Source organism: Euwallacea fornicatus, chromosome 2 (assembly GCF_040115645.1).
Source record: "Euwallacea fornicatus isolate EFF26 chromosome 2, ASM4011564v1, whole genome shotgun sequence".
In the NCBI taxonomy this organism is placed as follows: domain Eukaryota; kingdom Metazoa; phylum Arthropoda; class Insecta; order Coleoptera; family Curculionidae; genus Euwallacea; species Euwallacea fornicatus.
The window spans coordinates 4,061,652-4,075,510 of NC_089542.1; the positions used below are offsets into that span (position 1 = coordinate 4,061,652).

At 36.0% G+C, this 13,859-nt stretch overlaps 2 protein-coding genes across 5 annotated transcripts; both read right to left on the reverse strand.

The window, feature by feature from the left end:
* Nucleotides 1-612: 612 nt before the first annotated feature.
* Nucleotides 613-11,876, reverse strand: LOC136344807 (phosphoenolpyruvate carboxykinase [GTP]-like). Of its 4 annotated transcripts, none has more exons than XM_066292608.1 (11): nucleotides 11,726-11,876; nucleotides 11,270-11,307; nucleotides 4,910-5,024; nucleotides 3,008-3,153; nucleotides 2,709-2,881; nucleotides 2,515-2,650; nucleotides 2,190-2,457; nucleotides 1,922-2,135; nucleotides 1,659-1,860; nucleotides 1,341-1,539; nucleotides 613-1,244 (listed from the first exon to the last, which is right to left on the reverse strand). In XM_066292608.1, the coding sequence occupies exons 2-11, from the start codon at nucleotides 11,293-11,295 to the stop codon at nucleotides 789-791; spliced, it is 1,935 nt and encodes a 644-aa protein (XP_066148705.1). In that variant the 5' UTR covers nucleotides 11,296-11,307; nucleotides 11,726-11,876; the 3' UTR covers nucleotides 613-788. The 4 variants fall into 4 exon arrangements, with proteins under 4 accessions (XP_066148705.1, XP_066148713.1, XP_066148723.1 ...); XM_066292616.1 differs by having other exon boundaries at nucleotides 11,722-11,874; XM_066292626.1 differs by lacking the exons at nucleotides 11,270-11,307; nucleotides 11,726-11,876 and adding an exon at nucleotides 6,909-6,927.
* Nucleotides 11,877-12,683: 807 nt separating this feature from the next.
* On the reverse strand, nucleotides 12,684-13,596 carry kappaB-Ras (NFKB inhibitor interacting Ras like 1). Its single transcript, XM_066291274.1, has 3 exons — nucleotides 13,411-13,596; nucleotides 13,093-13,359; nucleotides 12,684-13,034 (listed from the first exon to the last, which is right to left on the reverse strand). The coding sequence occupies exons 1-3, from the start codon at nucleotides 13,507-13,509 to the stop codon at nucleotides 12,780-12,782; spliced, it is 621 nt and encodes a 206-aa protein (XP_066147371.1). The 5' UTR covers nucleotides 13,510-13,596; the 3' UTR covers nucleotides 12,684-12,779.
* Between the last annotated feature and the right edge of the window lie 263 nt (nucleotides 13,597-13,859).

The following is a 13,859-nucleotide window of genomic DNA, read 5'->3' on the forward strand; positions in this document are numbered from 1 at the left end:
TCAACTTTTAGGTTGATTCCCAAAAATTTCTGAAGTACATCTGAGATAATTTATAATTAGTGGTTCCAAGAACACTTCCAATTTTATAAATGCTCACTGTGATTAAAATGGTGCTAATAATAATTCATATCAATAATTTTAAGATTTACTCTAATTAGTCTAATAGTTTCGATGATCTAATTCTTTTATTCCTTGGTTAGTACTAAAACTAAGTAGCTAGAAGCATTGAGTAATAACACGAAATCAGTGCCTTCTTCACAAAGAGACACGCACGATCTATTGAGCAACTTATAGACCGGATTTAACGTTACTGGACTTTATCTTCCCTTGGGACAATATTTAAAATTTATTAAAAAACTTATTTGAAATTCCTTAGCATTAAGCGCATTTTCCTGATCGAGTTGTTGGCCCCGCTTCACGTTCTGCTTAATACGACCCTGGTGCCCAGAAACAATCTTGCAAATCGTATAACTTGAAGTTGAATATTGAAAGATTTCAGCCCTTTAACGCCAGATTTCCTCTCAAAACCTATAAAATATCTTGAAAAATTTAGATTTTTTTGAAATTTTCCATTTCTATTTTCTATTACCTAATTCCCAATAAAACACCACGTGAAATATGTTTTATTTATTATTAAAAAATAATCATAACAATACAAAATAACCCTTAAAACTAAAAAAAAATTGTAAAAATGGAAGTGGTATTTATTAGTATATTAGAGCCCATTGGGCGCGTATAACTTTATCTTATATTATGGAAAAATACATGTATTCAAAACTTAATCTATTTCACATAGCTTCCACCCTCTTCTTAAGCTCCCTCAATTGCTGTGTCACCTGAGCGGGCAAATCTTTGCCCACTTGTTCCTTGAAGTACTTCTCAATGGCAAACACCTCTTCCAGCCAAAACTCCTTTTCTAGGCCGAACAGCTGCTCCATATCCACATTATCGTGCAGTCCCTCTAAGTTCAAGCTCCCGGCAGAAGGCACTAGACCAATCGGAGTCTTCTGCGCGCAGTCCTCATTGTTTAGTCTGCGCAGCACCCAATCCAAAACGCGGGAGTTTTCTCCGAAACCGGGCCAAAGGAACTTTCCGTCCGACCCTTTCCTGAACCAGTTGACATGGAAGATTTTTGGTAAGTTGGAGGACCGGTTTTCCATTGAAAGCCAGTGTTGGAGATAGTCGCCAAAGTTGTAGCCAAAGAAAGGTCGCATTGCGAAGGGGTCGTGCATAATCACTTTACCCTAATTGGAAGGAAGAGAAGAAGAGTTTTATCATGCGAATGTTAGTGGAATGGTAAGGGAAATAATGAGAGATAGTGCAGGGATAGAGGTTCTTGCCTTGTGCTCAGCAGCAGCTGTAGCCTCGGATCTCATGGCTGCTCCAATGAGGACACCGTGTTGCCAGCTCATTGCCTCATAGACCAAGGGAACCCCATGGGGTCTTCTCCCTCCAAAGAGAATCGCGGAAATTGGTACTCCTTCTGGGTCCTCCCATTTGGGATCTATTATAGGGCATTGACTAGCCGGTGTACAGAACCTAGCAATAAATTTGAAACTGTAAAATCTGGGATTTGTGTTTTTAAAACTTTCTAGAACATTTTCGAAGTTTCTAGATACGTCTCGAAGTAGTATATTTTAGAAGACAACGACTTTTACCTGGAATTTGGGTGTGCCGCTGGCGTTTTCAGCTGCTTAGACCACTTTACTCCGGTCCAGTCAGTGATGGTGACTCCTGCACGTACCTCATCCTCCATCCCTTCCCAAAACACTCCCCCGTCACTAGTGGCCGCTACATTAGTGAATATCGTATCTTTGAAGATGGTTTTCATTGCGATGGGATTGCTTTTAGTAGAAGTACCTGTTAGTGATGTTTAGGTTAGAGTTTATAGTTGGCGAAACGAGAAACAATACTGACTCACCTGGAGCGACTCCAAAGAAGCCGTTTTCCGGGTTAATAGCTCTGAGCTGTCCATTTTTGTCAAATCGCATCCAGGCAATATCATCTCCAACACATTCCACCTTGAAGCCAGGAAGTTTGGGGGTCATCATGGCTAAATTGGTCTTGCCGCAGGCAGAGGGGAAGGCAGCTGCGATATAGCGTTTTTCCCCCTTGGGATTGGTTATGCCCAGAATCTAAGGGGGCAAGTCGGTTACCCTAAATCCGTAGCTTTGCGAGCAAAAACTGACCAGCATATGCTCCGCAAGCCATCCCTCTCTTCGGGCGATAGTGGAACCTATTCTGAGGGCGAAGCATTTTTTGCCCAGCAGAGAGTTACCCCCGTAACCGCTTCCGTAGGAGACGATTTCGTTGTTTTGGGGCTTGTGCAAGATTATAGTTCTTTCTGGATCGCAAGGCCAGCTAGGCATTTCGATAAAACCGCTGGACGGAGTCCCCACCGAATGGAGACATTTAACGAACTCGTCAGTTTCTTGGAGCTTCTTAAGCACCTCGTTTCTGAAGAGAAGCGCATTTTAGTACGCAGGAAATAGACGCCGGAGTTAAGCCTTTTACCCCATTCTTGTCATAATTTTCATTGAAGCTACGACGTACGGAGAATCCGTTAGTTCAATCCCAATCTTAGACAAATGCGACGTTACCGGTCCCATGGAAAACGGCACCACGTACATAGTGCGCCCTCTCATGCAACCTAAAATAATATTGACGTATTAACGTTATTGATACGTCAAAGTCAAAACCCAACTCACCGGAAAAGCGCTCCTTAACGGCCTCGTTCATCTTTTCCGGGGACATCCAGTTGCCCAAAGTGCCCTTAACGCCATCTACCGGCGTCGGAATGGTCTCAGATCGACTCTCGGTGCAAATGAAGGTTTTCGATTCCACTCGAGCGGTATCGGCCGGATTTGTTCGCGCCAACCAACTATAGAGGGCAGTAGTCAAGTAAAAATTAAAACTGATAGATGTCGCAATTGAAAGCGATTATAATGAATTGCTGATGTGAGATGGCGCCAGATGTCTAGAATTGTTATACAAGGTGGTAACTTACCAATTATCATATTTGGGTAAAGGAACGATGGTCCCTTGTTGCTGCATAAGTTGGATGAGGTGGCTGTTCTCGTTTTCGGTTCCATCGCAAATGTGCACTCGTTCAGGATGGCACAAATCGATTTTTTCTTCCACATAAAGTTTGACCTACACGCCCAAAGAATCCGTGTTGTTACAGTTAATATTTAACAGGCAAATGTATAAATTTTCCTAATTACTTTAAAGGTGATACGGTCTAATTTAAGTGGAATCTATTCGACAATTCAAAATTGCCTTAATAATTGTTGTGTTTAAATTAGCTGAGGAAACAAGGAATATACTGGATTAATGCCGATTATGGTATTATGAAAATAGTCTGATCATGGTCGTTCATTCTCCATTAAATTTACTCGTTTATTGGAATTTCCTAATTGTTTTGTGGTCATTATTTCATGAAATGATTAAGTAAAATGGTTTCCTGGTCCATAATGAGAGAAAAGTATCATGAGGTATAAGACAAATACAAGATAAAAAAACAAAGAGAATTTGAAAAGAAAATGGAAACTTTTGGTAACGATTTTCCAAAAAAAAAGACTGAATTACGATTTCGATTTTTTTTTAATTCATTATTTTTTATGTAAATTTTCTATTTTCTGGAACTTTCAACAAAACGAAGTCTAAATGAAACTTCAGAGAAATTACACTGGGCCCTAAAAGATCTATCAGGAAAATGATATTTTGTCAGATTTATGAGGGTTCGATAAAGGATCATGTAATTTTCTCATTTGCTGATTACTGTTCTGAACAATTTAACAGAAAAATTTAGATTGTTTTGTATAACGCGATACTTTGTTATATGCACATTTCTCCTTTAGTGAGAGAGCTTTCGCCTCAATATGTAAATGAATGTGGCTACAATTCTGAAAGATTTTTAAAGAAAATTCTCATTTTTCCTCAAATAAAATGATTTTCCATAAAAATTGCTCAATTTGTAAAACTCTCAGCCAGTAAGGACTAGAGTGGAGATCTAAAATAAATTGAATCCGCTTTGAAAGATTTTTCATAAAAATTAAATTCTCGCTTTAAAAAAATTGTAATGAATCATTTCCGATTCTGAATGTTTTATTTGAAGAGCACAAATTTCTCTGCAAAAAAAAACGAATTTTATATAATCCCGATCCACATTTCAGGTGAATGTTTCAACCTAAAAACAAATCTTTGAAGGACCTGATATCGATACTTAGAAATAAAATAAATGCACATTTATTAATTTTTCACCCAAGTCGTCGATTTAGGAAGTATTCAACTCGAAAAGAACGATTAATATTGTACGGACCCTGATAATGATTTTTAAAACGTTATCAGAAATTTGCAAATTTATGAAAATGTTTTCTCAAAACAAAGGATAAATGAAAACTTGAATCTGACCTTCCACAATTTCACAGAAAGATTTGGAATTAAAATGCAATTATAAGTTCAATTTCGAGTCACTTTGCTTTGTTAGAAAAGCACAGATTTTTGTGGAAAAAATATTGATTTTGCTGTGACAAAGCCTCGACTGGGAAATACAGTTAGAGAATATGTGAATGAAAGGGGGAAACTAGACTTGAAATTTTATTAGAAAAAAATAAGATATTTTTGAGAATTATCTTGCTGAGAACTGAATTCGATCTAAAATTCAAAACGCAGAGTTTGCTTTGATTCGCTTAACAAGCCTAATGGCTCGACGACCCATCTAAACCAAATTTGAAAGAAACATGAACATTTAAGGAATTCTTGAAAAAATTCAAATTAAATTCCCAGGCAAAGTCTTAAAATAATAAAGAAACTACAATTTGAATATTAAATAATAATAAAGTGTGGGAAAACGTCATGATTTTAATGTTGAGGCCTCATTATTACATCGTCCAAATATATGACATACCTTGGGTGTTAAATCTTTGACATTTCCATTGACCACGCTGACCCCTCTAAGCTGCTGGAACAGCCCCACATTGAGGTTCCGGTTCTTGATTGCTTTTCCAGCTTCGCTGGAGTATCTGCAATTAAAACCCAGTTCAGACTAAAACAAGCTTTCTAGTACCTTGATAGAGTTAAGTACTTAACAAAGATGACTTTGGTTAAGAATTACTTACGATGTGCTGGATCTGCCACTTTCAATGATATCAGGCATTTTAACTACTAAAGTTTCAGCGACTCTTTAAGTGTAACTCTTATGGTACATAGAATAGAAACCGAATATGAACTTCAAGTAGATTTTATCTGACTTGGAAACGAAACAATTTTTACGGTGGTACTTGGGGACAAGTTTAACTATCACGGACTTAGCCAGCCTTAAGGTTAAATTGAAACAAAAGTTTAAACCGAACACTGCACAAAGGAGGACGTGTGTAGTACAAGCGAATAAGCAGGTTGGAGATTGCTTTATATGGTTTGGAGAACCCCCACTTTTTCACTATCTCCCGGGATTATTGACTAGCTGTAGGAGATAAGACCGGGTACCGGGTCCACATCAATAAAATATATTTCCATCTGGGTTCTAGAAACGTTTGAATACCGTGAGGTTTTGAGAAAACAAAGATAACACTGAGGAAAATGTGAAAAAATGAATAAACACGATACGTATTTTTCATTTCAGTAAACGGTTATTTTGGTCTTTGTGCGTTTACGGAGCTAAAGTTGCGAGCTGTGTATGGCTTGGCCTGAATTGGTTTATTAAGGATCGAGTTATTTTCGGTTTTAATGGAAACTACGGGTGACGGGTAAAATTTCCTCTAAAAAGAAAGGAGAATTGGAGTTTAAACAATAAGCTTCTTTATCGGTTTTCGAGATATTAGTTCCTATGGCAGATCCATGGTGGGCAGCGCGGTAATGCTCTATGATGCATTGAGCGCTATAAGGGTCTTTTGTAATGGGAAAAACGTGTGTTTAAAGTAAATGAAAGCAGGGACGCACATTACACAGTTTGTAAGTATGAAACACCCGCATAAAAAAAAGGGATCACACCGACAGAAGTTGAAAATATAACGGTAGATGAAGGAAATCAAGTTTTTCCTAAACTAAAACTCAACTTTATTCTACCGAATTTGGTAAATTTGTTACAGTTTTAAAAAACCAAATTTGCCTCTGGTCATAAAAAACACGAAAAAATTCTAATTGTGAGGTCGCAAGACGATCCAAAAAATCAGGGGCGTATCTACACATCATTAAAAATCATCAAAATGTCAAAGACAACACTGTGGTTTAAGATTATCTTTATGATAAAAATCAGTGTATCTGGAAGTTTTTGAAAGTATTACAAACATTAAATGTGAAAAAGTGAATTTGACCACAATTATCGATTTTACTCGGTATGCCCTGATTTTTTGTATGTTTAACTGGGAACTTCCAGCTTTTCAGGAGAACGTTCATTGATAATCTATACAGAATTCAGTGACGCATCTCGCATTTTAAAGTCTCTAGCAGTTTTTCAAAAATATTATAAAAAAATGAAAATTATTAGTGCATTCGACCTTCATTCAGAGTTTTGCTGCCGCATCTCTAATTTTTGGTGAGTAAAACTGGCAATTTCAACCCTTTTAGACGCTCCTTTTATTGTCTATAAGTCTATAAGTAAATAAGTCACGAGAAACCAGTAAAAATATCTGTTAAAGGAAGGAAAAAAAGAAAGGAGAAAGCCTATTTGATCTGACCTTTACCCAATTTTAAGGTAGTTAACACCATAAGAAAGTAAATTTTTCTCTGAATTGCATAACCAACAGCGCTTGCGATCCGTGACTAGGTTCACGGTCAATTTTGAAGGTATCAATAAAGATTGCAATTCCCCTGTAGGTATTTCGCAATTTTACACATTGACCGAATCTTTTCAAATTTTTCGCTTAGCATTACACTAGCATTAGAAGACATTATCGTGCTAGACTTACGCATTAACCACCGCGTTACTAGGCATTTTCAAACACTGACACTATAAATTGGCACTAAATACAAAAATCAGATTTGAGCCGTTCACTATTTTATACAAAAATGTTCACATCCCACCACTCATGACTGAACATCCCCATCTAATCAGCTTCTCCAATGACAGTTGATCCATGGTGCAAGACTTGTGATCCAGACATGATCATTTCCAGTATTCCGGGTGAAACATACTCTGTTGCATAGATAAGATCTACATAATCCCAATTCCCATATTTTTATGACAATCATTTGTTAATTGTTTATTAGTAAAGGTGACGTTGACGAAACTGCGACTAAATTTAGTGAAAATACTGGAAATTTTCTGAATTTACCGCGTTTTGTTTATGAATCCGGACAAAAAACTTGGTGAAGTTTTGAAAATAAAATTGGATGTAATTTTCTGGAAATTGTGCTTATGATCGTGAAAGGAGAATTTTGATTTTTTTTTCCACACGAGATAAAAAGAAAACGGCGAATTTCAAAATTTTTAATTTCGTTTTAGAATCGTTAGTGACTATGCCCCGAGCTCCGCCCATTTCGACGAACCGCTTCAGCATTGTTTATTGTTTTCATACTTCTCATATAATTCTCTGATGAACAATATGAAATCCTTGAACTCGCGATGTCTAAACTTTTGTTCATTAAGCGGCGATTTCGTTTTTGCAACGTTTTTGTTACAAAAATCATTTTTTAAAGTGCTATTTTTTATTTTATTTGGGCTACTATCACCAACTAACGTGCAAACTTCCCTTAGCAGCCCTTGAACTAGAGAAATCCCTGACAGTGCTTTATTTAACCTTTTGCCTTTTTAGGAATGTCGAGATTTCTCGTAAGGTATTCTCGAGATGCAAGAAAAGGGAAGAATTCACGCACAACAACATTGCAATATCCTTTTTTCGAAGAGTACTGAAAATTTCGGGAACGATGACGTAAGTTTGATTTGGACCTACAATGGACGATCGATAGCATTTCTTGGTGTTCTGGAAGCGCGGGAGAAGACTGAAAAAGTACGTATATTTTTCACTTATAAAATGATGTTGGCTGAAGAGGAAGAAGCGTCTGAATTAGAAAAATCGATAAGGACTTCATGGAATTCAACGAAACTTCCGTAAACTTCGGGAATCGCCGCCAAACGTCCTGGAACGTTAAAAAAAATTCAAAGTTTTGCGTTTGCTTTGGAAAAATCTTCTCATGCAGAAGAAACTTCTGGAGTGGGTGGCTCGATAACGAATTCCATCGATTTTCACAAAAATTTCTTTATTATTTTTTCCCTGAACCTCCTACCAATCCACATCAATTTGTACCACACATTTTCCTCATTCTTAAAAAAAAATTCTAAATAAAAAATTGTGAGCAATTTTTTCCATTGTTTACGTAGTTTTATCAGCGAGTTCTCGCAATTATTTTGTCATGGCTTTTTTCCTCTCCTTCCTGAAATTGGAAAAAATTGCTGACAATTTTTCTACTCTGGAACGTAATAAAATTTGCAAGAACCGTGACGAACTTTTAGACTTTAGAATGCTCGCAAAATCTTAATCTTTTTCAAGACAAAGAGGGCAAGACTCTCAGCAGCGATCCTTGAATTCCGTTGCCGATGAGACAAATACTTCTGCATCTTTCCTCGGGCCTGAACACAGATGAAGACGAACGACTTTCGCTTCCCGTTCGCCAGGCCCCTGACTTGGTAATTTACTCTCTGACGCAAGTTTTGACCCCCTACAGGGTCGATTGTAAAAGGACAAGTTCAGGTTGAAGGTTTGCAACTTACTGCTTGATTATACATTTTTAATTGGAAAATTTCTTTAGTTCTGTGTTAGCTAACACTTGCACTTTTTTACATAAGCCTACGGTCTGATCTGATTCAGTGACATTTTGAAATATGTTTTTATGGATATTTCAAATGTGTAATTAACGAAACAAACTCAACGTAATGCGTGAATGATCCAAAAAACGAACTTTGGTTCGAAAATTCGCGACGTTCCTCCTTAAAAAGCCAGAGGCCACGGATGATATCCTCTGAAGTCCAAAGTCGCTAGTAAATGACACCCACATAAGGTTATCAGCTACATAGCGTGAGGTACAAGCCATCCTCCATATCTATATTTATTTATTTACTTACGTGTACAATCTTAGGAATAAAGAAATTACCGAGTTTATAAAAGGGCTAAATGATGTTGTAAAGGGAACTTTGAAACCTATGATTAAGTGCGTCCTCCACCCATGTCAGACGTAAGTTTATTGGAGCTTATTAGTACAAATCCACTGATCATAAGTGAGACTCATTTTAACCCCGATAAACTGATAAAGAAGACTTTGAAGTCGACATAGCTTGCACGTACTGCAGACTTTAACCCTTGTGACTTTCCAAACATCTGTGTTTAATCTATTGTGCTGGTGCACAAAAATAGACTTGAAACCTGCGAATGTCCATGAAGCCTCCACCTACAGCAGACCTAAATCCAAGTTACTTTTCTGTATAAGTGACCGGTGATAAATTCTGCGAGCGCGCAAATATAACTTAAATAACACCTAAGCGCGAATTCTAGAAAATAAATTAGACTTTGAACTTTCTCGCGATTGGTCCGAGCTGAAGGTGTGTGTGAAATTATCAGCTGATGTAATGTTTTCAAATCGTTAGACATTCGTTTCTAAGCAGACCCCATTATCGTTGTTTGTACAATGTAACGTTTGTTTCCGCAACGGGTTGGAGTCCCCTTGTGACGTAGAGTAATATCTGTAAAATTCTATTACCCAATACTAGTATGTTGTTTTCGAGATGTATTGAGCTTAATTTCAAGATTATGGACAATTATTGTTGCAAAAAGACAATAACAGATTTGTTACTTATAAGTCTTATCGGCACTTATTCAAGTAGGTAATTCCAAACATTATAGCGTAATAGTTGAAATGACGAAACTTGCTTTGGAATTACGGAGATTTCGCAGAAATCCTGATAAAAAAAATAAATGGCGAAACGTGAATGATGTAACGCGAAATTTAAAATGTTGTGTACGTAAGATACATGAAAACCGTATGAATTTATAAAATCATAGAAATGCAACTGGAACCCTATAATTACCACCCCTAACGCTCTAATTGCTCCTTGGAACATACGATAAACGCTTAGATACTATTACCGCCATCTCTAGGCGCTGACGCGAAATGTACTGATGATACTTCTTTCTCACAAGCGTGCGGTGAAATGGCTTTACTTTATGCATTTGCTGAAGTAGCACTTTATGGCACTAATGTGATAATACTCTTACAGCATGGGTTCGTGTAGAAATTTTACCCCAGGCCAATGTTTCATTGAACTTACTAAAGATAGTAAAAAGTGCTGGTTGAACAAATCTTGTACCCAACAAGTGTCTATACCGCACGCCGATTTTAAACGATGCGAAGCCCCGTTCGTTCAGCAATCGAGCACCACTTTTCGCATTTGTTAGATAAGTAATGTATCGGTTTCCACACTCTTTAGGTAGAAAACTATTTCTGACGAGAATGCGATAAAATACAATTGTGTGTTAAAAATAACACTGCCACACGTGACAGGCAATAGTTACTTACATAAGAAGTGAAAAATGTAACTCTTAACGCACGGGCGTCAAACGTTGCACACGCAAAGCGTGTGAGTGTGTTAAAATACTTTCGCGTGAGTAATTTTTCCCGCAATTTCTTTAAAATAAATAAAAATAAAAAATTTTGCCGTCCAGAGCTCGTACTCGGATCATTACAGGACAAATCCGACATTACTTCATTATTAAAAACCTGGGCATGATCCTTTTTATAATAGCCAGTTACACCATGTTTTTAACACTTCGTGATTTTTTTCCATATTATCGAAATTAACATGTTTTAGCTGTTTTGGAGACACATAGGTTGTAGCTGAGTTGTTGATAGGGATATTTGTGCCTAATTTACTAATACAATAATTATTTTATCCACAGTCGTTCATTGCGCACTGTCCATTATTCATTTGTTAAATTCAAAAAATTCAATTGTTAAACTCGATTTCTAGATGTTTAAAATTTAAACATATGAGCTAAAAATGTCAAGATAGTTAAATTAAAGTCTTTAGAATTGATGAAAACAATGATTGTTTGATAAATTTTCGATTCACAATCACTTATGCGTTACATTGCTTTTTTGCGAGATTTCAAGTGTCGGTTTTTCAACATAAAAACAATGCAGCTATTAAAATTGGTTCCTTATGGTCTTTCGTATCTATTATCGAATAGTTTAATGTTATTGCCTCCCAGATAGTGCATTGAACAGCAAAGCAAACATGGATAAAACCCGAACGAGGGCGATAAAATTAGGTACTTACCGTCTTAAAAGAGAGATCAGTGTCATAGTGAATTAGACCTGAAATAATAAAAACTCCACGTTATGAATCTATCAGTTTTAAACTTTTTTTTTAAATGATTGTGAAATTTATTAAGTTTTTGCGTTCGAGATACTACTGTGAAGAAATCTTATTGTTAGCTACAAACACTGTTTATCAGCCTAATATAATTTAAAAAGCAAACACCATCAATGCATGATAAGTGATTCAGGGTGATTTACTGCTGCCCATAATAATTCATTAAAATGGAAGGTAGCCAATAAAGAATAAGTAAATTTCAACAATCCAAAAATGATTAAAGTCGGTTTAATTGATAAAGCCCTATTATAGATTTCTCATAAAGGTCAATTAATTATTTCTATAGTTTAACGTTGCAGCTATCTTCTAACAAGAGATAAGACTTTTTTCCACAACTAAACTATAAATACACGTACGTACTGTCACTAGGGAGAAATTATTACTTTCACAAACTCTACAGGTTTCACAACACCGTACTTCAACTAAGTACACAGCAATTGTAAGAGTTCTCGGGCTCAAACGGGATCGATTGTGTAAACTGATTGAAATTATTCCACACTAAACACACGAAAACAATCAATAAGTTACTTAGATGTCTTAGTCCTTTCTTTAATTAACGTCACTTGGTTGGTAAACAGCGGAAAGTGGTGATAAAATTGCCGGGCAGCAAGATGTTGAAATATAATTGACGAAAGGGGGTTTCTTAATTAAAAACATGTAAGAATCTTTATGGAAAAAAATCTTTAAAAAACTGAGGAGAAGAAAAATCTCGTGTATGTTACTTAAACTATACATGTTTGAAACTTCTTCACTTTTAAAATATACTTATAATTTCTCCATCTGTAGGAATAGAAGTGGTTCGTTCAGAAAATAGAATTTTTTTTATTAAAACAGAAAAGGCCTATATTTAGGTTGAAGACCAGAATTGTCTGGAATTGTTAGCATTTTCCTGAGACGTACCTGAATCTTAATTCTAAACTTTTTCCCAAGCAGTTTAATCTATAGTCTACCATTTCATACACATGGAAATGATTCTGTTGGTAATTAAATTTTTTTCAATTAAAAAGTGAAATTTTGTTGCTTGTAAAAAATAATTACCTGGAATTGCGTTTTTTACCGGAGTAGCTAAAATTAATTTCAAAATTTTTTACCAAATACTTTAATTTCTAAGCTACCATTCTATAGACGTAGCAATCATTTCCTAAAGAAACAATATTTTTTAATTTAAAAGAAAAAACATTACATTATCATCTTAATAAGTCTTCATATTAAGTGAATTCGCCATTCCGTCCACAATTATATATATCTTTAAAAAAAAATTTTTAGCCTACTTTTTTGTCTTTGAAACCTCATACACACAAAAAGAAAAAATGCATAATTAAAAGCTAATAACTATAATTTTTATTCATAATATAAAAAGTATAAAAATAAATATTTCACAACACTTAAATAAATGATAACCTCTTTTACATAATTATATGGTGTCTTTCAGCACTTTACGCCCCATCGACAAAGGGGTAAAGCTGCTCTTACTTGGAGGAGGATTTAGCTTACTAGTAATATACACAAAAGGTTCATAGAGGCTTGACCTTTGCATTGCCGAGGCTGTAAAATGCCTAATTTTCTCCCTATTGCACCAATCTATAGCTTTACTTATAATTGAAGGTTGAGCCTGCGTATCTGGAGACTGGTTCTCTTTGGTTCTATTTCCTATCACAACTAAAGTTACCTGAAGTGAAACAAATACTTCAGTTTCATATACTTTTTTTGTCATTTCAACAATTTACCTCCTTTTTGTCCTTATTCTTATCAATATCCTTCTTAATGCAATGGAGGACATCAAGTGAGTTCGCTTTGTCAGTATCATACACCAAAATGTACCCATCAGCAAGAACTAAATAGTGCCTAAGAAGCTGTTGGGTTGTAGTGCCATTGGCAGTGGCAGTCTGTGAGCTTTCCATGCCCGCAGTGTCATAAAAGCGAATTTTCTCCCTTGCCCCCTTATCCGACTCGATATTGGCTACGTAGATGTCTTCTATAGTGGGGTGCAACTCCTAGTACAGGATGACATTGCATTGGGTTAAGGGTTAAGGAAGTTTGCTTACTGATTGGGGTGTAATGTTGCCATAGATTACTTGTTCTAAAATTGCAGTTTTGCCAACCCCCTTCATCCCGCAAACTACAACTTTAGAGGTTTTGCCCATTTGTGCTTTTATTCTTACAAAATGTTCTTTTTAATCACAATTAAAAAATTGTCGTAAACAAAAAACAGCTGATTGGTGAGAGCTATTGTCAAAGTCAAACACTCAATGTCAGCTTTACTGGGGTTTTCCAATGAACGCATTCTAACTACACTACAGAACCGCACTAAATAGTAAAACTTAAAAAAAATTATTTTCAATCGAAAAATGTTGTTTTTACACTTTTTATGATATACTAATATAAGTACACATATTAGAAATAAACTGGGTAATGTAATTTATCTGATAAGTTCACAGCTCGTATTTCCTACATGTACATATCGTATACATCAGTAGAGAATGTAGACCTATGT